The sequence below is a fragment of the Saccopteryx leptura genome, chromosome 4 (genome assembly GCF_036850995.1).
Source record: "Saccopteryx leptura isolate mSacLep1 chromosome 4, mSacLep1_pri_phased_curated, whole genome shotgun sequence".
Classification (NCBI taxonomy): domain Eukaryota; kingdom Metazoa; phylum Chordata; class Mammalia; order Chiroptera; family Emballonuridae; genus Saccopteryx; species Saccopteryx leptura.
In genome coordinates, this window is record NC_089506.1 from 186,693,335 (window position 1) to 186,717,780 (window position 24,446).

The window sequence follows — 24,446 nt, forward strand, 5'->3', positions numbered from 1 at the left end:
GTGTCTGCAAGGGGGATAATGTGTAATCAAATGCCCTTTGTTTGTTTTTTAATCTTCAGTAACATTTCGTCATTGTATAAAATTTTGTTATTCTTTGCAATGACCTGTTCCTGCTCCACCTCCTTCTCCTCTATTTAGAACCCTTAGTTTGAAATCTGAGAATTTTTTAATGATCTAACTGTTAAAAAAAAAAAAAAAAAAAAAGGTGGTTTTTTATTTATTTTATTTTAAAAGACAGAGAATAGCCAGAATTTTATACATTTTAAAAATATATATGTGGATGTACATAATCCCCAACATCAATCAATAGTTTTGGAAATTTTGTGAAAAGTACTGTCTAGTCATTCTAAGTTGAATTCCAATACAAATGTTAATACCAACCTATTAATATGTTTTTAAAAATACTTTTTTGCAGAACAAACTAATGTTGGGGCGTTCTATGAACAAAGAATTCAAGAATTCAAATATTCCATGACTGTCCAATTCATTTATATCTCTCTCTCTCTCTCTCTCTCTTCCTCCCCCTCTATAATGGTTTTCTATAGTTCCCTTAATTCTTTATCCATGAGCAACTCCGACCCAATTCCAGCAGCCTGGTTCTTCCCGACCCTATGTCATGCCCTCTGGCATTCCGGGCTTTCCCTCCGTGACTGGATCCCCGCCAGAGGCCCCTGTCTGGGCGCACGAGCCCGGGTGCCTTGACGAGCGGAGAGGGAGGAGCCGGCAAGAGGGAACCCGAGCAGTTCCCGCGACCGAGCCACCGGACACGGTTGGCCCGGAGCCTGGAGGTGGGAGGAAGGCGGCGGACACCGCCACCGCAGTTCAGAGGAGAGCTAAAGCAGCCCAAGGTCACTGGGGGCGGAGGAAGCTGCGGCCGGGATTGGAGGCAGCGCCTGCAGCGAGCGCGGTGGTCTCCGGGGAGCAGTTCTCCCGGGCCCGCGGCGGGAGGGGTGCTCGGAGCGCACCGAGGGCGGCGCTGCCCGGCCCATCCCACGGGCCTCGCGGGCTCACACCGGGCAGGGCGGGGCCCCCAAGCCCTCCGCGGATCCTGGCGTGTGCGGACGGGAAGCCTCTGATTCCTCAGCGGTCGCCACGCCAGTTTCTCCCGGGTACAGTTCAGCCCCCCAGTCACAGCCGCTGGGAAAACTACTCCGAGAGAGAGCATCTGCCCCGGAACCTACTTCACCTGAAGTGGCGGGGCGGCTTCGGGCCGCAGAGGCAGCGGGGACTCCCCCAGCACGCCCCCGCAGAGGGCTGGCGAGTGCGGAGCGCCGGCCGTCGGAGCTCCCACGGCGCCGGGCTCACTGACTCCGTGACCCCTGCAGCGACCTGCGTTGACTTCGCCGGAATCCCTCTCTCTCTACCCCGCCACCAGCTGTCTCAAGCCTTATTCCCGGCATCCCCTCCTCTGTGCAAACTTCTAATTGTGTTTAACAAGCTCCTCCACCATCATCCCCAACCTGCCAAAGGCTGGTCCGAACTTCAGGTGCCAGTCCTGAGCGCTGAGGACCGGCCTGGAAGAGAAGTACACTGGCAGGGCTGGGATCAGAGAGGCCTTCTGGCCTCGTGGCCCCCATGCTCCTGTTGTGGATTTCGGGACTAGGGGCTGGAATGGTCTTGATGCACTTTGTGCAGAAACTCCTGTTCCCTTACTTCTGGAAGGACTTCTGGTTTCTGATGAAGGTGGTACGCTGTGGAATTCGGATGGAGCTGTACAGTCGGAAAGGGGAGCTGGTCACTGTCCTGGATAAATTTCTAAGCCATGCCAAGAAGCAGCCTCAGAAACCTTTCATGATCTATGAGGGAGACATCTACACCTATGAGGATGTGGACAAAAGGAGCAGCAGAGTGACCCATGTCTTCCTGAACCATTCCACACTGAAAAGAGGGGACACCGTGGCTCTGCTGATGAGCAATGAGCCCGACTTTATCCACGTGTGGTTTGGCCTGGCCAAGCTGGGTTGCTTGGTGGCCTTCCTCAACTCCAACATTCGCTCTAAGTCCCTCCTGCATTGCATCCACAGCTGCGAGCCTAAGGCCCTGGTGGTGGGCGCAGGTAGAGTATGGGGGGTCCTCTGCAGCGGGATGCCAGCCCTGCCTGTTCTCCACACACACACCCCACCTTTTTCTGTTAGAACTGTGCATAACTAATACTGTGGGTATGTGATGAAGTTTGCATGTTACAAAATAATTTTACAGTTCTAAGACTGATGGTTTAATACCCCCCAATCTCCCTTTGATTACTTACTCTGTTGTAGATTAGTAAATATCAAGACAGTTTTGGAAAACGTATGAAATCTCTGCTTCTAACTATTTTAAGAAGAGGGCAATTTTGCTGCTGTTTATTATAGCTTCATTGAGTGCAAGAACACAGAGGCTTAGAACTCAGTTCTAGATTTTACAAGATTTGATAAAAGTATTGATGAGTAAGAAAGTTATCTTGATTCCATTGTGAATACCTACCAGCTTCTAATAGTAACACCACAGAGTTGACTACATTCACAGAACGAATAGTTTTAATCTAAACTGCATGAATTCCTATCTTCCTTGTCTACTCGTACTTTGCACTTCTTGCAAGCTAGGATTTGCCTAGCAAGATTGGGCACCCACCTCCCAGCCAGTGGGAGGGTTCTCAGCAGACACCAAGCCTCTTTCTCTCTTGTCCCCTGTCCCCATCTGTACATCATTTATTTCTTTAAATAAGTTCTAATCCTTTCTCCCCTCCCCTTGGAGTTAGGCTGGGGATACACCTGTTGACACTGAACTAAGAAGAAAAGTCTTTGAGTGCCTAATTAACAAGGAACCTAGGAGGATGGGTTACATTACAAAGTAAAATCCCAGCATGAAAAATGAAACTTACTCTGACCTGTAGCAATAAGTAGGATTAAAGAGTCACACAGAGTTTTGATAGCATGGTGAAACAACCGTTACCACTTGTGGTGCAAGTGATAATGGGAATGCAGCAGGAAAAAATAGCACAGTTCATCTCTGGCTTTATTCTGATGTATTCCACTGCCCATATTACTGCTCATTCTAATCTAGATCGCAATTTCTGGAGCAAATTTAAACCTCAAATTGTGCTAAAAATTGGTAAAGGTATAAATTCTCTTTAGAAAAACCAAGGAAGAAGGCTATATTATCCTTGAAAAGATTTCTGAACCCGTGATTTTAGGCCAACCTGAGAAATATGCCAGAGCCAGTCGCCTGAGGGCCTCTTAACATGCATAGACCTGATTACCTCTCAAAATAGATATTCAGACTTTGCTAGTGACTGAACTGTTGCTTAATTAGGACCAATTATTTTGCAGTTTTTACCTGTGCCTACTTTTCCTTGCTTGCCAATCACTAATTTCATTGTTTTCTTGTTCTTGTTTTGAACATTAGCAATCATTTTTTAAATACATAAAAACCACTTTGGGATGCTGGAGTTTTAAGCCAGAACCATTTAGTAAATTTGCCATGTAAGTAGGTATCTGGAGAAATCAATCTTAAATCTTACTAATGGTTCTTTTTAGCATGCCTCCAAAATATATAAATTGCATATGTTTTTCAAAGATGAAACAATTTTATTTGATTAATAACTAGATTTTTTTTTGTAAAACATAGATTAGATTACAGTCACTTTTCTGTATTTGAAGCTCTTACCCTGAAATACTGTATTCTTAGCATCTTGAATCTAATCAGTGAATAGTATATGTATATAGATATTTTAGAATGACAGAGGTCTTAGATTCTCACTGGGTATTTATTTTTAAATTTTTTATTGAATTTATTGGGGTGACATTGGATAATAAAATTATCCGTTTCAGGTATAGAATTCTATAAAACATCGTCTGTATATTGCGTTGTGTTCACCCCCAAGTCAAGACTCCCTCCATCACCATCTATACCCCCTCTAACCTCCTCTGCCTCCCCCTACCCGCTTCCCTCCTGCAATCCCCACACTGTTGTCTGTGTCTTTTAAGTTTTTTTCTTTGCTGAATCCCTTCACCATTTTTCACCCAACCCCTCTACTACCATTTCCTCTGACAGCTGTCAGTCTGTTCTCTGTATTTATGAATCAGTTTTTATTTTGTTAGTTTATTTTGTTCATGAGATTCCACATATAAGTGAAATGATATGGTATTTGCCTTTCTCTGATTGGATTCTTTTAGCATAAAAATCTCCAGGTCCATTCATGCTGTGGCAAAAGGTAAGATTCCCTTCATTTTTACAGCCCAGTAGCATTTCGTTATGTAAATGTGCCACAGCTTTTTAATTCACTCATCCATTGATGGGCATTTGGGCTGCTTCCAATCTTGGCTATTGTAACAATGCTGCAATGAATGTAGGGTGCATATCTTCTTTCACATTAGTGTTTCAGGTTTCTTTGGATATGTTCCCAGAGTGAAATTGCTGGGCCAAAAGGCAGGTCCATTTTTAATTTTTTGAGGAATCTCCATACTGCTTTCTACAGTGGCTGCACCAATCTGCATTCCCACCAACAGTTCATGAGGGTTCTATTATTTCTTGATTTATTGATGATAGCCATTTTGACAGGTGTGAAGTGATATCTCAGAGTGGTTTTAATTTGCATTTCTCTGATGATTAGTGACTTTGAGCATCTTTTCATATATCTTATCAGTCATCTATATGTCTTCTTTAAGGGTCTATTCAGATCCTTTGCCCCTTTCTTAATTGTTTTTTGGTTTTGTTGTTGTAGAATTTTATAAGATCCTTGTAAATTTTGGATAATAAGCCTTGATCAGATGTACTGGTGAACATGTTCTGCCACTCAGTGAGTTGTCTTTTCCTTTTGTTGATGGTTTCCTTTGCTGTGCAAAAACTTTTCAGTTTGATATAGTCCCATCTGTTTGTTTTTTTCTTTTATTTCCCTTGCCCAAGGTGATATATAAGAAAAAATATTACTTCAGGACATATCCGAGATTTTACTGCCTATGTTTTCTTCTAGAATTTTTATGGTGTTGAAGCTAACATTTGTCTTTAACCCATTCTGAGTTTATTCTTGTGTATGATATAATACTTCTGATGGAAATGTAACAGTTAAATCATTATACCCCCAGGGAGAGTACGTATATAGAGATGGAAAGACAGGTCAAGTGGTTTAGACAGACATAAGCCAGACCGATTCCTATTTCATTTATGGGCTGCCTCTTCTTAGCTGTGTGACTGAAGATAAAATCAGTTGCTCTGGGCTCACTTTGCTTAGTTATGAGATGGTGTAATTCTAAAAATTAAATGATATAGCTTTTGTAAAGTGGCTAGCTGAGTGCCTGGTATGCACTAATCAGATCCTGTTGAATTGAAATAATTGCTATTAACTGTATTATTACAAAGTCATCTGAGGCCTTTGATAAGGTATCTCATTTAGATTTTGCTGCTACAGCCTAATTTGGTGTTAATTATAAAAAGAGTAGTAAGTCACTTGTTTGGAATAGGACTTTGAAGACTACTTTGGCGTTTTTTAGCAAAATTTTATTTTTTAGAGGTATTAGAACCAATTGCAAAAAGATTTCACAGGCCGGTCGGATAATGTTCATGGTGATAGTGGAAGATTCAGTCATGGCAGCTGTCTAATAATTCTGTCTCCAAACACAAGCCAAAGGAAAAGCCAAGCCACCAGGCTAATGTTATTGTTGCTGTTATTGTCATTAAGAAAAATACCAACAGTTGCCATTTAGTCAAGGCTGACTATGGAAAAGGTACTCTCAGTGATTCTGAGAGGCAGATGGAGAACTGTGTTTTGGAGATTAAGAGGGAAAGAAATTCACCTAAGTGATTGAGATGACACAACTTAGTAGATTCCAGCACAAAGACTCGAAACCTGGTCTCTCGTGGAAGACTCTGCTGTACTGTATAATCCAGCTGTTTCTGGGGCTGTCAATCCCCTTATGATACAACTGTGGAAGCTATACGTATCCCACTATGTCAAAACAATAAAGTAGCCTGATCTGTGGTGGTGCAGTGGATAAAGCGTCGACCTGGAAATGCTGAGGTCGCTGGTTCGAAACCCTGGGCTTGCCTGGTCAAGGCACATATGGGAGTTGATGCTTCCAGCTCCTCCCCCTTCTCTCTCTCTATCTCTCTCTCTTTCTCTCCTCTCTAAAAACAAAACAAAACAAAACAAAACAAACAAACAAAAACAATAAAGTAAAAGTTGCAAATATTAAGATATCAAGTTTTTAATACACAGATCACTAGAAAAAAAATAAAATGTTTACAAAATTAGTATTCCTTTCTCAGTTGCAAGACTCAAAAATACTTGCAAAAAAGTGAGGGGTGTAAAAAGGGACAAACATGGTGACGGAAAACAATCTGACTTTAGGTGATGCGCACACAACACAAGCAACAGTTCGAATGCTACAGAGATGTTCACCTGAAACCTGTGTACTTTTATTGATCAATGTCACCCCATTCAATTTCATTTTCTAAATAATTTTTTTAATTTTAAAAAAAGAAATGTTATATCTGTGTATTTTGGTTTAGAAGATGTGTCAAGTAGCATTTCAAATTTCCCTGGAAATTTTCAGTGTTTATTGAAAATGTAATAGTCTTAGATTAAACCTACTCCTTTCCCCCAATATTTCAATTCTAATTATTGCTAATAATGCCTGTTGCCAAAGTTGTTATCTACCTATATATTCCTTTCTCTTTACTTCAAACAAACAGGAGATGTTGCGATACTTGTCTATCACTTGAAAAAGTATATGTAATTATATACTTTGTCATATTTAGCAATAATAATAATAATAATCTCTTCCATTTTACTGTTTTTCCACATGTTCTTACATAATCCTCACCACACTCTTTCAAAGATGAAGAAAGCAGAGAGTGGGCAAGTAGTCTCTAGCTCAGGGGTCCCCAAACTTTTTACACAGGGGGCCAGTTCACTGTCCCTCAGACCATTGGAGGGCCGGACTATAAAAAAAACTATGAACAAATCCCTATGCACACTGCACATACCTTATTTTAAAGTAAAAAAAAAAGGGAACAAATACAATATTTAAAATAAAGAACAAGTACATTTAAATCAACAAACTGACCAGTATTTCAATGGGAACTATGCTCCTCTCACTGACCACCAATGAAAGAGGTGCCCCTTCCGGAAGTGCGGCGGGGCTGGATAAATGGCCTCAGGGGGCCGCATGCAGCCCGCGGGCCGTAGTTTGGGGACCCCTGCTCTAGCTCAAACATCTGGGGAGGCAGTGTGGGGATGTCGCCCAGATTTTCTGATGCTAAGTCCTAAAAGCTTGTCAGGTGCGTGACTGTCTTTGTTCTCCTTTCTGCTCCTTCATAATCCCTCATCTCTGTCTTTCCCCTTCCTCTCCCCTTCCTTAACATCCCTTCACCTGTTCCTTTTCATTCTTCCATGTATCCGTCTACTTGCTCTCAACATCTTTTACACCTCAGGTGTGCTATGATTCACAGCAGTGCCGTGGAATGATAAAGTTTTATTAGCCAATTCACCAACAGATATTTGTGTGGCTTTGAGGAATAGTCCATGAACACAGATGTAAGCTCTCTGAGCTGAAGAAGTTTGTTTCGTTCATTGATACATTCTCAGAATTTAGCACAAAGGAAATGCTCAATAAATATTCATTGCCTGAAGAATGAACGCCCTAACAGAAAATTATGAGGTACACATGGGCATGCAGCAACTTTATTTACTTACAATTTTTTGCTTGTCCATTGTCCTGCTGTCCATTTAGTAACTGATTTTGAGAGTAGATATATCAATGGAATTTCTTTGTTGTGTTATTTTATGTCAATGCTGCTAATGCTAGAATCATGACACCCCAAAAGTACAGTGTTTTAGACACACTAAGAATCCACAAGATTGCAGATTGACTTGCAGGTATATATTCTGCCCTCTCTCCTTTGGCAATATACCACATACTAAGTCATCATAATTATAAATATATAACTACAATATTATGTTCATATTACCCTGAAGTCTTTTCCTTTATATTCAATAAGTATTTTGTGTCTCAACATGTTTCGAAAGGTTTTTGATTTCTGTTCACAAGAAGTAAAAATCCTGCCAGCTCGCTAACCTTAAAATAATGCATGCAGCCTTGCCCTGTTAGTTTTCATGAACTGCTTGCTGCATTCAGACGTGCAGGGCAAGTATTCCAGTTAACAATCGAGCCATTGTAATTCTCCAAATGACTTTCAGCCATGAAGGCATCTGTTTTTTAAAGACCAAGAGGAAATGTTAGAGGAAAAATAAAGACCCTTTAAGTCTTTAGAAAGTAGTATGTATTCAGACAGATAAAATGGCTTATGTGAACTTTTATTATTTTATCCATGTACTATGATATCCTGCTGTAAATCTATTTTAATTTTCAGGGAATTTTGATATTTTTACTTATATTTAGTAGAATGACTGGTTGTTTTGCATTTTTTTAAAGTTTTAGACTTAGCTAAGCCAAGAATTACCTCAATTCCAAAAGAACACAACTGATTTTTTTTTTTTTTTTTTTTAGAATACAACTGATTTTGATAGGAAGTTTAAGTGGTTTTGTGGTTCAGGCTGTGCTTAAGCACAGATGATACATGGCTAATTCTTTACTGACTGTGGGGACACTGGCCCTGGGATTCTTCACAATACTGCTGCCATGTAATTACTATAAGGGAATGATGCTTGAATACTCACAGGAGCAAAAACAATTTCAAGGGAGGTTGTGCCTTCTCAGACAAGTGGTAAGGCTGAACGGGAGAAATGCCCATCTTGGACTCAGACAAACATGGACTTGACTCCTAATTCTGCCACTGACTGCGAACACATTGCAGATGACTGATGGATATCACTGGGTCTTGTATGACTTAAATGTAAAGGACACACCAGAGTGCCTGGACCATAATATATATTCAATAAATGGTTGCCCCATAATTATTTTTAATTGCATGGTGACAGAGACCTATATGCAGTGGGCAGAGGGCTGACTGAAGGGAAATCCAGGTATATGTAACATGACCCAAGGGAACTGGTATTAAGCAGCTGTCCTGTTCTCCCCAGAAGAGGGGCACTTCCCAACCCTCAGAGGCTGGGGCTGGAATGCTGTCAGACACAGTTAGGAACTAGTTAGTTACCTTTTCTCTGGCCAAGAAGGGGAGTCTTCCATTTATAACCAAAAAGCACATGGCAGATAGCCCTGTTGGAGTCTTAATCTTACAAAATACCACCTTGAAATTGCCTTTTTAAAAATATATGATTTACTTACTAATTAGTCTAATTGTATCTAGAGAGATACATTTTTTATGCATTTATTTTTCTAATTTTCACTACTTTCTCACTGAAAAATAGTAAAAAAAATAGATAACATAAACTTAACATAAAATATATAGTAAACTTAACATAAACATATCATAAAATAGTAAACTTTCTCACTGAAAAATAGTAAAAAATAGATAACATCATTCCATTGTGATCTCATTTGAGTAATAATTATTCACTGGCAATAGATGAATTAGAAATAATATCAAAAGAAGTGTTCTACTTTTTTCTTCCTTGTATAGTTTTGCCAGACTGTCCCCCAAAAGATGTGGGGACAACTCAGAGGGAAAACACATAAACCCACTTACAGACTAGTATTCGGTTAGTAAAACTGTTTCAAGGAAGAATATGTAATCACAAGTGAAAGGTGTGATTCTGTGCACCTCCCAAGGTTGTGATGATTGTCAATAAACTAATATTTGTAAAAATAGCTGACACATTATTTATGATAAAATGAATTCCTGGCCTGATGTGAAAGATTACTATCTATCCCATGCTCTAAATTGTTTTAGAACATTGCTTACTTACACATGAGTCTTCTTAGCAACCGTAGCCTGCCCGTGCATTCCATGAGAAACTCATAGATTTGCTCTACGTAATTGGGTGGTATTTAGAAGCATGTGGTTAGATCTGTAATTCCATTTTGCATTTTTTGTGAATTTTTTTTTTTTTTTGTATTTTTCTGAAGCTGGAAACTGGGAGAGACAGTCAGACAGACTCCCGCATGCGCCTGACCGGGATCCACCCAGCACGCCCACCAGGGGCAACGCTCTGCCCACCAGGGGGCGATGCTCTGCCCCTCCGGGGCATCGCTCTGCCGTGACCAGAGCCACTCTAGCGCCTGGGGCAGAGGCCAAGGAGCCATCCCCAGCGCCCAGGCCATCTTTGCTCCAATGGAGCCTTGGCTGCAGGAGGGGAAGAGAGAGACAGAGAGGAAGGAGGGGGGGGGTGGAGAAGCAAATGGGCGCCTCTCCTATGTGTCCTGGCCGGAAATTGAACCCGGGTGCCCCGCATGCCAGGCCGACGCTCTACCGCTGAGCCAACCGGCCAGGGCCATTGCTTTGTAATCATGGAAAACTCAAGTTGACCATTTGTAGCTGAATATCTTATTAGTTTTATTAATGCATAAAAGTTTAAAATTGAAATGTTTGCCAGTGTATTAACGATAAGCAATACTTTTGAAAATATTAGCTTGTTTTATGTAGAAAATAAGATAATTTGAAGAGTTTTTAATACAGCATGACTAACTCACTGAGCTTATAGTCTCAGAAATTTTAATTAGATATATTGATATAATAATGAGGCCCTGGCTGGTTGGTTCAGCAGTAGAGCGTCAGCCTGGTGTGTGGAAGTGTCGGGTTTGATTCCTGGCTAGGGCGCACAGGAGAAGCGCCCATCTGCTTTTCCACCCCTCCCCCTCTCCTTTCTCTCTCTTTCTTCCCCTCCTGCAGCCGAGGCTCCATTGGAGCAAAGTTGGCCTGGGTGCTGAGGATGGCTCCATGGCCTCCACCTCAGGCACTAGAATGGCTCCAGTTGCAGCGGAGCAATACCCCAGAGGGGCCAAGCATTGCCCCTGGTGGGCATGCCGGGTAGATCCCAGTAGGGCACATGCGGGAGTCTGTCTGTCTGCCTCCCCCACCGCGCCACCCTCGCTTCTCGCTTCAGAAAAATACAAAAAAAAAAAAAGATATATCTAATATGTAGAATCAAGGCATTATATTGTACAAAAAGTGCCAAAGGATGGCAGGGAGAGACCCGTTTTTGTGCGTGCAACCCCACCTAATGCAGTGCCTTACAGTGCAAGAAATAATTTGTGTTTTCTGGAAGACCCTGTTGCTTTGAAAAGAGAGCTGAGCTTTCTCCTGTAATGCAGACTATTAAAGTTCATAGAATATTCAGCTATCTCATCGTTTTTATAGTAGTTGACTGTCAGGACGTGCATGTACAGTGGATCCCATGGGCAGAGCTCAATTCTGTGACCAAATATCTATCCGGCCCTTAATGGTGTGTGTGCCAGATGCAGTCAGCCAAAAGCCAAACAGGACACGTGTCATTGTTTTGAGGCACTTAAAATTCTACAGATTTCAGTGGTAATACAATTCACTAAAGAGTAAATCTTCATAAAACACAGCCAAGTTTCCTTGAAGTATTTAAACAAATGTTATTTTTTTTTGTCAGGGCTTAATGTTCAGAATTTAGTTTCCAAACACACTAAAACGTTTCATCTTATTATGAAAGATTAACAATGAGAAGTAAATAATGATTCTTTATCCCTTACATGGTGTTTCACTTTTTAAATTTTCACTATTCTCACCCACATTTCCTACCACTATTCAAGAAATGGTTTTGTTAGATAAATTTCAACTTGAAAATTCTAAAAGCTCCAGCTAAGTCAATTTACTTTTAATGGATGAGGGAAATTAAATTGTATTTCCTCTGATTCTTAGGAATCTGCTCACTTTTTCTGTAAAAGTCATCACTCCGTAAATCCTCACCCTTTCTTTAGACTACAATTCCAACAAAGATTCGGGGCCACAATTAAATGAGTCCTATTGTGACTTGCTTTGCATTTACATTGCCAACTTAGATATACATATCATTAAGAACATACAACAGTGTATGCTGTTAATTTATCATTCCAGATGAGAGATTTGAAATTGAGGTAATGAAATGAGTCAGACTACAGACTTGTACTTACACATACGAAGTGAGATGAAAACAAACTTTAACATTAAAAATTAAAAGAAAATAGGAAGTCTAGATTATTTGCTTGCCTTGTTTTTTCACGCATTTCTGACATGTGCTTCCCCCAGAGGTCCTCGTGACTTTTCACTTCTCCTTCGGACCCGAGAAGTCTGTGCACAGCAGCTTGCTGTGTGCTCAGTAGAACTATTGATAGATGATTTCTCTGGACTCTTACAGTTTGCTTTATTTCAATTTGTTATAGATATGAAAGTTAATTTAAAAAATTTCAAGTCCCAGTGTGCCTGTCACCTACGACATATCACGTCCTGATCATTTTCTGTGTTTCCTTCATTTTCTGGCTGGTTTTGTGAACTGCCTCATCCCTTTTGACATATTTTCTTGCTGCTTCTTTGTGATCAATCTGGATTATAGGTTTTGAGGAAGGAAATCATGAGTTTTTCTCAAATGCGCTGCATTATAGTGGAAGTAAACAGTGGCTGGCAGATGGCTTTCTGAGATAACTGGGCAGAGATTTGCATTTCCAGGAAAATGTTGAATGCAACACCGGCGGTTCAGCTTCAAAGCAGACTGTATCTTTCTTGTGATTGTTGTTAAAGTTTTGTTAAAAAAAAAAAATTAGAATGACTCTAATTGCTTAGAAGGAAAGGTCCAAATTTACATGCACTTGAGCGTTCTGACCTGGGTGTATTTTACATGTAATAACATAATTTTTTATCATTGGTTTCCTTTATGAAATAATGTACAAATTTTAGAGTTAGACTTGGGTTAGAGTAACAGCAATTTCACTGTCCGCCCACTTGTGACCTGGTGTATCAGTTCCCTAGGGCTGCTGTAATACAATACCACACTGGGTAGCTTGAAACAACAGAGTTGCTCTGGGGGTTGGGAGTCCAAAATGACGGTGCCTACAGCGCTATTCTCCTCCGAAGGATCTCAGAACGAATCTCGTCTTGCTCTTTCTGGCTCTGGTGGTTGCCAGTAGTCTTTGGCATTTCTTATGTAACTACAAAGGCCCGTGGCATCACTAACTCTCCTCGCTTAACTTTTGACTCTGAAACAGTCTCTGAGTCATAATGACCTTGTTATGCCAAACAGGTCAGGGGAGTCTTCCAAATGTATTGCATTATGATAGAACTAAACAGTGACAGACAGATGGCTTTTTGGAATAATGAGCTCCTGAATTATATTTCAAGGATGTTTGGTGCAGTGTCCTGAATTTAGATTTAAAACAAAGTATAAAATACTTTTATTTAAAACTTGGGGGGGGGAATCATAGTCTGGATAATAAAGTCTCCAAAACCCTATTTGAATTGGCTTAGTTGCATTGATGACATTAAGTGATGACTAGATTTCCCTCTCAGTTGGTCCTGTTGAAACAGAATCATAAAATGATTTTGATATTACTTATCCAACATAAAAAGGAAATCAACACTGTATTTACATTTTATCTCTGTTCCAACACGCCAAAGAAAGCACAGGGTGCATGGTTTGAGATTTATGTTCTGTTTACCACTTCCCAAATCCTCTGGTTTTTAGATTTGCTTGAAGCCATAGAAGAAATCCTTCCCAGCCTCCCAGAAGATATCACTGTTTGGGGGATGAAAGATTCTGTTCCACGTGGTGTAATTTCACTCAAGGAAAAACTTAGAACAGCATCTGACAAGCTGGTGCCACGCAGCCACCATGTTGCCTCAAATCTCAAGGCTCCATTTCTTTATATTTTTACCTCTGGAACAACAGGTATGCTTTATTTTTTTCTTAAGACCTAAAAAGAAAGCAACAGTGTTGAGCAAATTTCTGCCATGAGTAGTGACGTTAACTTTCACTTGGTTTAATGATAATTTGGCAAGCCACCACATTCACTTACTTCAGGGGTCCCCAAACTACGGCCCGCGGGCCGCATGCGGCCCCCTGAGGCCATTTATCCGGCCCCCGCCACACTTCCAGAAGGGGCACCTCTTTCATTGGTGGTCAGTGAGAGGAGCATAGTTCCCATTGAAATACTGGTCAGTTTGTTGATTTAAATTTACTTGTTCTTTATTTTAAATATTGTATTTGTTCCCATTTTTTTTTTTTTACTTTAAAATAAGATATGTGCAGTGTGCATAGGGATTTGTTCATAGTTTTTTTTATAGTCCGGCCCTCCAGTGGTTTGAGGGACAGTGAACTGGCCCCCTGTGTAAAAAGTTTGGGGACCCCTGACTTACTTGGCTCTTGTCTTCAAGTTTGATAGTATCAGGAGCAAAGGACTGTCCAAAGACTTGACCAGCTTTTTTTGACATGTTCTTTGCTAGCTTCTCTGTTCCTCGATTCCTGATATAAAAAAAAATGAACAGATTTGTTTAAATACTGTCTATCCTGCAGGATTAAAAAACTGATTAGTCTACTTTAAAACAGTTTTTTAAATTTTCTTGTGTAAAATGTTAAATCCTAAACACAATCCAACTACAGCTGCAGTGTAAGCTACTGCTGCTGGCTCTCCTGGTTTCCCGTGGGGTGACTGGAACAGATCACAAACAAGAAGTCTTCAATGCATTGCCGGTTTGGGAGAAAATACAAAATAGAATCAAAACTTAGTTTCCCCTCTTTTTAGGTAAACAATAACAATATACACTCACACCCGGCATCGCCCCCTGGTGGGCAGAGCGTCGCCCCCTGGTGGGCGTGCCGGGTGGATCCCGGTAGGGCGCATGCGGGAGTCTGTCTGACTGTCTCTCCCCGTTTCCAGCTTCAGAAAAATACAGAAAAAAAAAAATTCTAGAAATGATAAACTTTGAAAAATTCTTCAAAGCTTCACCTTAGTTTTCAGCTTCTTGAGTGAATGGTGTCAGTCGGTTATCTGCTTTTCTAAATTTTGTTGCTGTCATCTCTAATTCCATTCTTTTTCCCTTGAGGGTCTATGTACATGTGTATTCAGTCTGCCAACTTCTACCTCTATTACTGCTCATTGGTCTTGGTTAGGTAGCTTCAAGAATGTCTAGGAAAAGCTAGACTTGATTTCTATTGCATATGTATTTTTTCATTTTCTTCCAGGTCTCCCAAAAGCAGCTGTGATTACTCATCTGCAGGCTTTAAAGGGGTCTGCTGGATTGTGGGCTTTTGGTTGTACTACTGATGACATCATTTATGTCACCCTTCCTCTGTATCATAGTTCCGGATCTCTCCTGGGAATTGGTGGATGTATTGAGTTAGGTAAGTTCTTATTTTCTGTATGTAAGTTTTCAAAATGCCTAATAATTAGAACTTGTGTTTTTAAAGTTTGAAACGCTTCCAGTAGAGTTCAGAGTGTGTGCGTGTTATATAATTATACCATCTGATAAGTTATAAAATGTATTAAAACTATATAATTTCATGACATACTCAGGGCATTTCTGAAGTGGAAAGCGTAGGGAATGGCCCTGCAGATGGGGCTGGCTGTCGATGGGCTTTCTTCTCCATGTGGTTGCTTCTCCTGTAATTGCCTATCTCCGCCTCCTTAAAATGGTGGCAGGAACCATCCAAGTGAGTGAACGTGGAAACTGCATAGCTCTTAAGTCTTATCCTTGGAAGTCAGATAGATCATTTCATCTGCATTTTGTTGATTAAAGGAAGTCACAAGCCAACTCAGTTTCAAAATTAGAAGGGTTGGGAAATAGACCCCATCTCTTGGAGAGAGAAGTGGCAAATTCACATTGCAAAGGTAAGTCACAATAAGAGTTACTGAGGCTATCTTCACAGTGTACTCCAGACATCCAATAAGTCTGCTGGTAGCACTTGTGACTCATAGATTCCATTCCTAAACCTGCAGAGAGTATGTGTTCGTTACTAGCTAGTCCTGAAATAAGATACAGAGATAATTTATTACTATTTATATGTCTAAAATACTATAAAGTAATTTTATAGAGGAACATATTCAGAATATGATCAATGTCCACAAAAAGTATATATAGATCAAGGTCAAATCATTCGAGTTTTCTCTTTGGACATATTCATATGACTTACAGTGTTCCTGACATTAGGTTCTGTGGTCATCAGTGAACTTTTTTGTTGGAGCTATCTTACCAACTACCCTACTCTCAGCCTCAAGATATAGACTGTAAAATTAATGTTGTCAAACGAGCATGATATAATTGGCCACTGGTGGATCATAAAAGCCTTAAAAGTGATAAAGTCAATGATGGGATTCAGCCAGTTTGTACAGGTTTGACAGAACTGATACCTAATTTTTTGTTGAATTTGGTGAACCAGTTGTTAAAATGGCCCTTGCAATCATGGTTCTTTCTAAAGTGGGTACTTGGGCAGACACCCAATGTGGAAATCACACATTTACATTCCTTACTCTTTTTTGTTGTTGTTTATTTATTTATTTTTTTTGTATTGTTGTTTATTTTATTGATTTTAGAGAGAGGAAGGGAGAAAGAAAGAACATGGACCTGTTCCTGCACGTGCCCTGACCAGGAATTGAACCAGTAACCTCTGCACTTGAGGACGATGCTCTAACCAATTGAGCTATCTGGTCAGGGCATTCCTTACTCTTTTTTAACATTCATCTGTGCAACAGCACATTCTAAGTACCCATAGTAATGTTCATTCTGTCCATAGGTAAAAATTGCAAGTGAGGATGCCAATCAAGAAGCAATGTGGAAATATCTTAAATAACAGTTTTATTGTTTTTTTGTCAGGTATTATTTAATATTTTTTCATTAATATTTTAAAAATATTTCTTATAATCTAGTTTTGTGTACCTACCTCTTTTATTTTCCTTATTTAAGTATTAATTGCATGAAATAATAAACTACCTTTTGGTATATCTTTATTTTATACTTAAAACAGTCATTACAGCAGAGAACCTGTTGTTAAATTATTTGAATCCCACCGCTGGATAAAATGTTCTAGACAGAGCAACATTATGTGTGTTTTATGTTAATTCTGCCCTTGAATATTTTTATCTAGTGCCCCTTTTTGCCTTCTCTCATAGGTGCTACTTGTGTGTTAAAGAAAAAATTCTCAGCAAGCCAGTTTTGGAATGACTGCAAAAGGTACAACGTGACCGTGTTTCAGTACATTGGAGAAATTTGTCGCTACCTTTGCAAACAACCTAAGGTAAGAATAATCATTCTCATGGAGAAAAATTAATTCCAGAAAGAAAAAGTTTTGAGAGAAAAAGTAATTTTTGTTTGTTTATACTCCATCTTCTTCCAGAACATAGTTTAGCTGACTTACACAGATTAAATGACTTTGCACCCAGATAAAATGAATATAAAACAAGTCAGAAAATAAAAGCAGAGCTATCCAGGGATGTCCTTATAATATGCTTTATATTATGGCAGGAAGGGATAGACCTGCATCCTGTTCACTTCATGTTGAGACTGATTAAAATTTCTGTATACGCATGTGTCTGATTATGAAGTTAGATGCACGCTATATTTACAGAAAGCAATTATTCCATGATTGAATTAAGTAATCTTTTAAAATGCTGTTCAAAAAAAAAAAAAAAAAACAACCTAACAACACTGATTATATTGTGACAGTGATTATATTAGAATATCTTTTTGTTTGGTTTTGCTTTAAATGTAGAAGGGAATTTTGCTTTCATTTATACTTGTCTTCCCATCTAAAGCAATTTTTTCCGTATAGTTTTGATAAATTGCACCCTTCTGAAAGTAAACAGGCAGAGGGAGTTGCAACAGCCCGACGTTTGTCTTTATTAGTTTGTTTGCTTTCTTTCCCTCAGAAGTTACTTTTCTTTTCCTGGTCTCACTTGTATTTTAAGATGCTTATTTTTTAACTGTCTGATATTCTAAACATTCTTCAGGCCACAAAGAAGTGACTCAGTAATCAAATCAATACCAGCTGCTTAAAGAAGGGTGATAGAGAATGCTTCCCTGTGCAGGCTGGGGCAGCAGAGCCTGATAGCCTGCCCTTGACCTCTGAGAAACACGGTTCCTAGACTAAAGCACCTCTCACTCCTCACCTTTACCATCATCACTCAGCCCCATGGAAGTGGGCTGGAATACCTTCTCTGGCTGGCTACAATAACAAATTATTCATTATCCACAGCACAGCTCAGACTAGACTGGAGGCATTTAAATAAAACTTTATTAAAATATGGGAATACAGGTCTGACCTGTGGTGGCACAGTGGATGAAGCATCAACCTGGAACACTGAGGTCACCGGTTTGAAACCCTGGGCTTGCCTGGTCAAGGCACCTTTGGGAGTTGATGCTTCCTGCTCCTCCCCCTTTCTCTCTCTCTTTCTCTCTCTCTCTCTTTCTCTCTCTCTCTCTTTCTCTCTCTCTTTCTCTCTCTCTCTCTCTCTCTCTTCTTTCTCTAAAATATTTAATAAATAAATAATATGAGATTACACAGGAGAAACAAACACAGAAAAGAATGTGAGCCTGACCAGGCAGTGGCACAGTGGATAGAGTGTCGGATTGGGATGCAGAAGACCCAGGTTCAAAACCGCATGGTCACCGGCTTGAGCCTGGGCTCATCCAGCTTAAGCGCAGGGTTGCTAGCTGGAGCATGGGATCGTAGACATGATCCCATGGTCACTGGCTTGAGCCCAAAGGTTGCTGTCTTGGGTCCAAGGTGGCTGGCTTGAGCAAAGGGTCACTCACTCTGCTGTAGCCACCCCCCCCCCCATCAAGGCACATATGAGAAAGCAATCAATGAACAACTAAGGTGTCACAATGAAGAATTGATGCTTCTCATCTCTCTCCCTTCCTGTCTGTCTGTCCCTATCTGCACCTGTCTGTCTGTCTGTCTCTCTCTCTTTGTCACAAAAATAAGAGAAAGAATGTGAAACTGGATAATCTTATTTACCAAATGCTTTCACTCATTTTACACTTGGAGTGTGCCAGGGAGAGACCTTCTGTCTAGCTCTGAATCTACCTCCTTGTGGCAAAAGGCATCCTTATTCTTTTTGCTTGGTCAGAATTCTTCAAGTAGCTGTAGATTTCTTAGGTCCATAGCTAAGACAAGGAATCCTAGAGAAATGTTTTAGATTATTTTTGCCTTTATTCAGATCAGGGAGACTTTACCAATAGGTTGTGATCTTACCTGAAGAGTCCCAGTGGAAGAATTTTAATGCCACAGCCTGACATAGTTTATCTTCTAATTTTCATTGTATTCTTTGGTAATATTTTAATTTTATTTATTTTTTACAGAGACAGAGAGTGAGTCAGAGAGAGGGATAGACAGGGACAGACAGACAGGAACGGAGAGAGATGAGAAGCATCAATCATTAGTTTTTCATTGCGCATTGCAACACCCTAGTTGTTCATTGATTGCTCCCTCATACGTGCCTTGATCGCAGGCCTTCAGCAGACCGAGTAACCCCTTGCTGGAGCCAGCAACCTTGGGTCCAAGCTGTGAGCTTTTTTGCTCAAACCAGATGAGCCCATGCTCAAGCCGGCGACCTCGGGGTCTCGAACCTGGGTTGGGTCCTCTGCATCCCAGTCTGACACTCCATCCACTGCACCATCGCCTGGTCAGGCTTCTTTGATAATATGACATGTTGACAAAGTTAATATTAGAAATCAATGTCCTCCAGTAAGATAAAAACCACCTCAGTAAAGGACATAGTAGATCTGTCTAATGAACTTCATGGCCTTTCTAATTGTTCTCCCAGCCATTTCTGTGTCCTCTCATCCTTTAATAGAAACTTAGCTTTTGCAAGGTCCTTTGCTCAGTGAGTATTCATTGAATAGTTGAATACATGCATTTATTTTTTTTCCTAAAGTTTCACCATCTTAAATAATGCTGCAGTTAGTATCATCATGTAATATAGCCAGTATAAGGGTCTCAGAAGTAAAGGTAGTCAACGGACATGGTATGTTGATTTTTATGGAATATTTCCAGATTGCTTTTCAAAGTGGTTGACATGATTTAGGATCTCAACAATGTGGAAATATGCCTGTTGCACAGTCTTTTATCAGTACTGGGTAACATTGAAAATAGTGGTCTTCCAGTTGGAGAAATAGACATTCCCTCAAGCTTCTTCAAAAGTCCCTAAAGGAACAACAGGGAAAATAGGCCAGTCTTCATGATCCACCCTTGCAAGTAAGGTGGATGGAACCCAATTTGCCTGGGCTTCTAAATAATATTTTGTTTTAACAAAAAATGCCTTGTTGTTTAAACAGTGGGGACAAGATTATTTAATTTTATTTGTAATTTTATAGACTAGAAATAAGCATATTTTTAATTCCTTTATTTTTTTTTATTTTTTTTTATTTTTATTTTTTTCATTTTTCTGAAGCTGGAAACAGGGAGAGACAGTCAGACAGACTCCCGCATGCGCCCGACCGGGATCCACCCGGCTCGCCCACCATGGGGCGGCGCTCTGCCCACCAGGGGGCGATGCTCTGCCCATCCTGGGCGTCGCCATATTGCGACCAGAGCCACTCTAGCGCCTGGGGCAGAGGCCGAGGAGCCATCCCCAGCGCCCGGGCCATCTTTGCTCCAATGGAGCCTTGGCTGCGGGAGGGGAAGAGAGAGACAGAGAGGAAAGCGCGGCGGAGGGGTGGAGAAGCAAATGGGCGCTTCTCCTGTGTGCCCTGGCCGGGAATCGAACCCGGGTCCTCTGCACGCTAGGCTTAAGCTCTACCGCTTAGCCAACCGGCCTGGGCTTAATTCCTTTATTAAGATTGCTGGCAAGCTGGGATAGTGTTCTAAGCTGTATTCCCCTTTAAAATGTCTCTTCTGAGTCTTTTACTCATTTATCTCTTTAACACATACTCTTTTACCTATTTGAGCTATCATTTCATATAATTAAGATATGAATAGTTTGTTATACTTCCTATAAATATTTTTCCAAGGTGTTTTCCTTTGAATTTTTAATGAAATGAAATATCTTTCTCACCCTCTTTGAATTTGTAATGCATAAATTTTGGGGAAATGAGATAATTTGAGAGAACTGAGACTTGGAAAATGATTCCTGATTGCTTTTAGTTAATTAAATATTTTAATTCTTAGCTAAAGTTCTATGAAGGAAAGACAGTGTTTGTGAAATAATCTCCAAGCGCTTATTTTCAAGCAAATTGAGGAGAAGCAAGAGAAATAAATATAGCTTTGCCCAAAGAAAAGCTTAATCGTTTTTCTGAGCAGAGATGCATTACATTACCTAATCTCCTTTGTTGATCTCACACAGTAAGGGAGTAAGGGTACAAGCAGTTCTTGGCATTAAAAGATTAGGAAAAGGAGAGTCATTCGGTTAGGACATCTTATCCCTTCAAGGAAATCTTGCTTTTTGCTGTCCAATATTCATCCCTTCCTTCCAGTGACCTCTGCCCGGAAGAGGTAGCGCTGCTGTGCAGCTGGAACAGCCACAGATGCGGGTAGGGCCAGAGGGGGAAGTGGGAGGCGTGGTCCATGCCATCGGGAGGCGTGGTCCGTGCCATTGAAGAATCAACCTTGACTTTCTCATAAGCAGTGGTTTCAAGCCACACAGACATTTATTTAAAATAGATGCCTAAGTAAAAGAAAGCAATACCATGTATTCTCTAAATATAGCCAGATTTGTTGCCAATCTCAGGGTAAATCATATATTCTGAAGGAGGTTTACTTACCTGCAGAATCCCAGTGTGAGTTGAGGGTTTCTATGTAGCTGCCTAAAGACGCCTAGGACTGGCTTTCCCTGGCGGAAAGTGTTTATCCGCCACCCACCCAGTCCTGTTGCAAAGGTTCCTTTGGCATAAACATTGGTTGTGCCTCAAACTGCTGGCAGCAGCAATATCCTTAAAAAAAAAAAAAAAAAAAAAAAAAAGCCAAGGTATTGGCCCCTCTTAGTCACAGAGTGATGGGGTAATTATCCTCTTCCCCTGAGAGTAGGAGAGCAGCTCTTCCTAACTTGTCAATCTTCCCAGTTTTCTACATTACTAAAGCAACACCATACAATTTCTGACTGGACCTAGTTTTATATTTTCTTAATATTGATGTTGCATTAAATATTGATAGGTGAGGAATATGGTGGCATTCTAGACATCAGTAATCCTCTGGGAGAATTGCTACAGAGTATATCTTTTTTCTTTTTTTTTTTTCATTTTTCTGAAGCTGGAAACAGGGAGAGACAGTCGGACAGACTCCCGCATGCGCCCGACCGGGATCCACCCGGCACACCCACCAGGGGCTACGCTCTGCCCACCAGGGGGCGATGCTCTGCCCATCCTGGGCGTCACCATGTTGCGACCAGAGCCACTCTAGCGCCTGAGGCAGAGACCACAGAGCCATCCCCAGCGCCCGGGCCATCTTTGCTCCAATGGAGCCTTGGCTGCGGGAGGGGAAGAGAGAGACAGAGAGAAAAGCGCGGCGGAGGGGTGGAGAAGCAAATGGGCGCTTCTCCTGTGTGCCCTGGCCGGGAATCGAACCCGGGTCCTCCGCACGCTAGGCCGACGCTCTACCGCTGCAGAGTATATCTTATTTGAAGAACTGTGCCTAAGGCAGTCCACAGCCATCCCTAGGGATATATCTAGGGAGAGGGTCATATATGTCACTCACTCATACATTCATTCATTCATTCAAGTAATATTGTAGGTTTGAGTGTACGGGGAGCACATAAGACAAATGAGAACTGACACTCTATTTGGGGAGAAAGAAAATAAACCAGCAAACAGACCATCCCAAGTATTATGAAGAAATAAAACAGGTTGAGGTGCTCTAGAATGATGAGTGGTGGAAGTGGGCGTTGCTTATTAGATTGAGTGATCAGGGAAGATCTCACTGAAATGGTGACTTATGAGATGGGAAACTGATATTTCAAGTGGGATCCAGCCATGGAAAAGCTAGGGGGTTGCAGACATGACATAATAAGCTGACAATGAGGAAGCCCACAGAAGACACAGCCTGAATGATTGAAGAGAAGTGTATGGCTGAGCCATCCATGGGCCAGGTCTTAGAGGGCTCAGGGGACCATAGAGAGGAATTTGGATTTTACTTCCATCACATTTGCAAAAAGATAAAAGCAAATTAGAAAAAGCTGTACTAATTTGGGATCTATTTTGAATTAAAGATAATAGAGCATGTGAGTTCAGGGATAGGGAGTGAAGGAACGGATACAATCAAGAATAGATCTCAGATTTTTGGTTCAAACATCTGGGTAAATTGTGAACCAGTTGAAAAGATAAGGAAAACTGAGATTTGAGGAGTGAAATTAAAATTCTTTTGGACCTGTTAAGTTTGGTATGTTAATTAGGCACCTAAGTGAAGAAGTGAAATAGGCAGTTGGATGTACAAATCTGGAGCCAAAAAAAGTACAGAGGACAGGGCGTAATTAATGAAATGATGCATCTGTGTGATGCCCACTTTTCAAGTTAGTATCACACTTTATTATTTAGGCTATATACTTTGTAGCTATTAATGTGGAACACCTACGTTTTGGCATTCTCAAGGCATAACCTATACCTTTTAATATATGTATTTTAGTATGTATTTTTTCTGTAAATTATACCCCCTTTCTTTGCTCTGTTTTCTTTTCTTTTTTTTTTTTTTTGGTATTTTTCTGAAGCTGGAAACGGGGAGAGACAGTCAGACAGACTCCCACATGCGCCCGACCGGGATCCATCCACCCCGCACGCCCACCAGGGGCAAAGCTCTGCCCACCAGGGGGGTGATGCTCTGCCCCTCCGGGGCATCGCTCTGCCGCCACCAGCGCCACTCTAGCGCCTGGGGCAGAGGCCAGGGAGCCATCCCCAGCGCCCGGGCCATCTTTGCTCCAATGGAGCCTTGGCTGCGGGAGGGGAAGAGAGAGACAGAGAGGAAGGAGGGGGGGGGTGGAGAAGCAAATGGGCGCTTCTCCTATGTGCCCTGGCCGGGAATCGAACCCTGGTCCCCCGCACGCCAGGCCGACGCTCTACGGCTGAGCCAACCGGCCAGGGCTGTTCTGTTTTCTTAAAAGCTAAGAGATTCACTGGGAGCCAGCAGGTGCCCTTATTATTATGGATACTTTCATTAAGGCGTATTAAAGCTTTGACAAATGGATTATACTGAACTCCCATTATGAAAAGAGAGACATTTGAAAACTTCTGGATATTTGATATTTATTAAATATTGTTTGTTAAAAACTATACCAACTGTACTAAGTTTTTCACTAGTGATGTTTGACAATCCTGCAGTGAACCCCTAAGTGTTTGTTGGGTCTCACAGCACTGTGAGATTTGTTTTTAAGACTTTATTTTGAAAGGACACCTTTACTTTATTTTCTCAAATAAAAGTCTACCATGTCTTTCAAGATTTAAGAGTTTTCCTTTGTCATATTTAGGTAAGATGTGGGGATGAGGAAGATGTTAACAGTACCAGAGAATAAAATTCCAATGATGTTGACTTGGCCTTGATCTCTTGAACTTGTTTATTTCTTTTACCAGTAAAGTCTTAAATGAGTCTAAAGATAGTTACAGGCTAAAGGCATTGGCTGTATCTTGTCCCTGGTTAAGTGCATTACTTTTTTTTTTCCTATTGAAAATGGATATATCAGAATCATATGTTCTTT

At 40.9% G+C, this 24,446-nt stretch overlaps 1 protein-coding gene across 2 annotated transcripts in view; it reads left to right on the forward strand.

The window, feature by feature from the left end:
• The first annotated feature begins 1,574 nt into the window (after positions 1-1,574).
• SLC27A6 (solute carrier family 27 member 6) overlaps positions 1,575-24,446 on the forward strand; it is a 61,995-nt gene continuing 39,123 nt past the window's right edge. For both annotated transcript variants that reach the window (XM_066382142.1, XM_066382143.1), the window contains exons 1-4: positions 1,575-2,056; positions 13,520-13,723; positions 15,017-15,175; positions 16,941-17,065. In XM_066382142.1, the coding sequence (XP_066238239.1) occupies positions 1,576-2,056; positions 13,520-13,723; positions 15,017-15,175; positions 16,941-17,065 (969 nt within the window). In that variant the 5' untranslated portion in view covers position 1,575. The remainder of the gene's footprint in view (positions 2,057-13,519; positions 13,724-15,016; positions 15,176-16,940; positions 17,066-24,446) is intronic.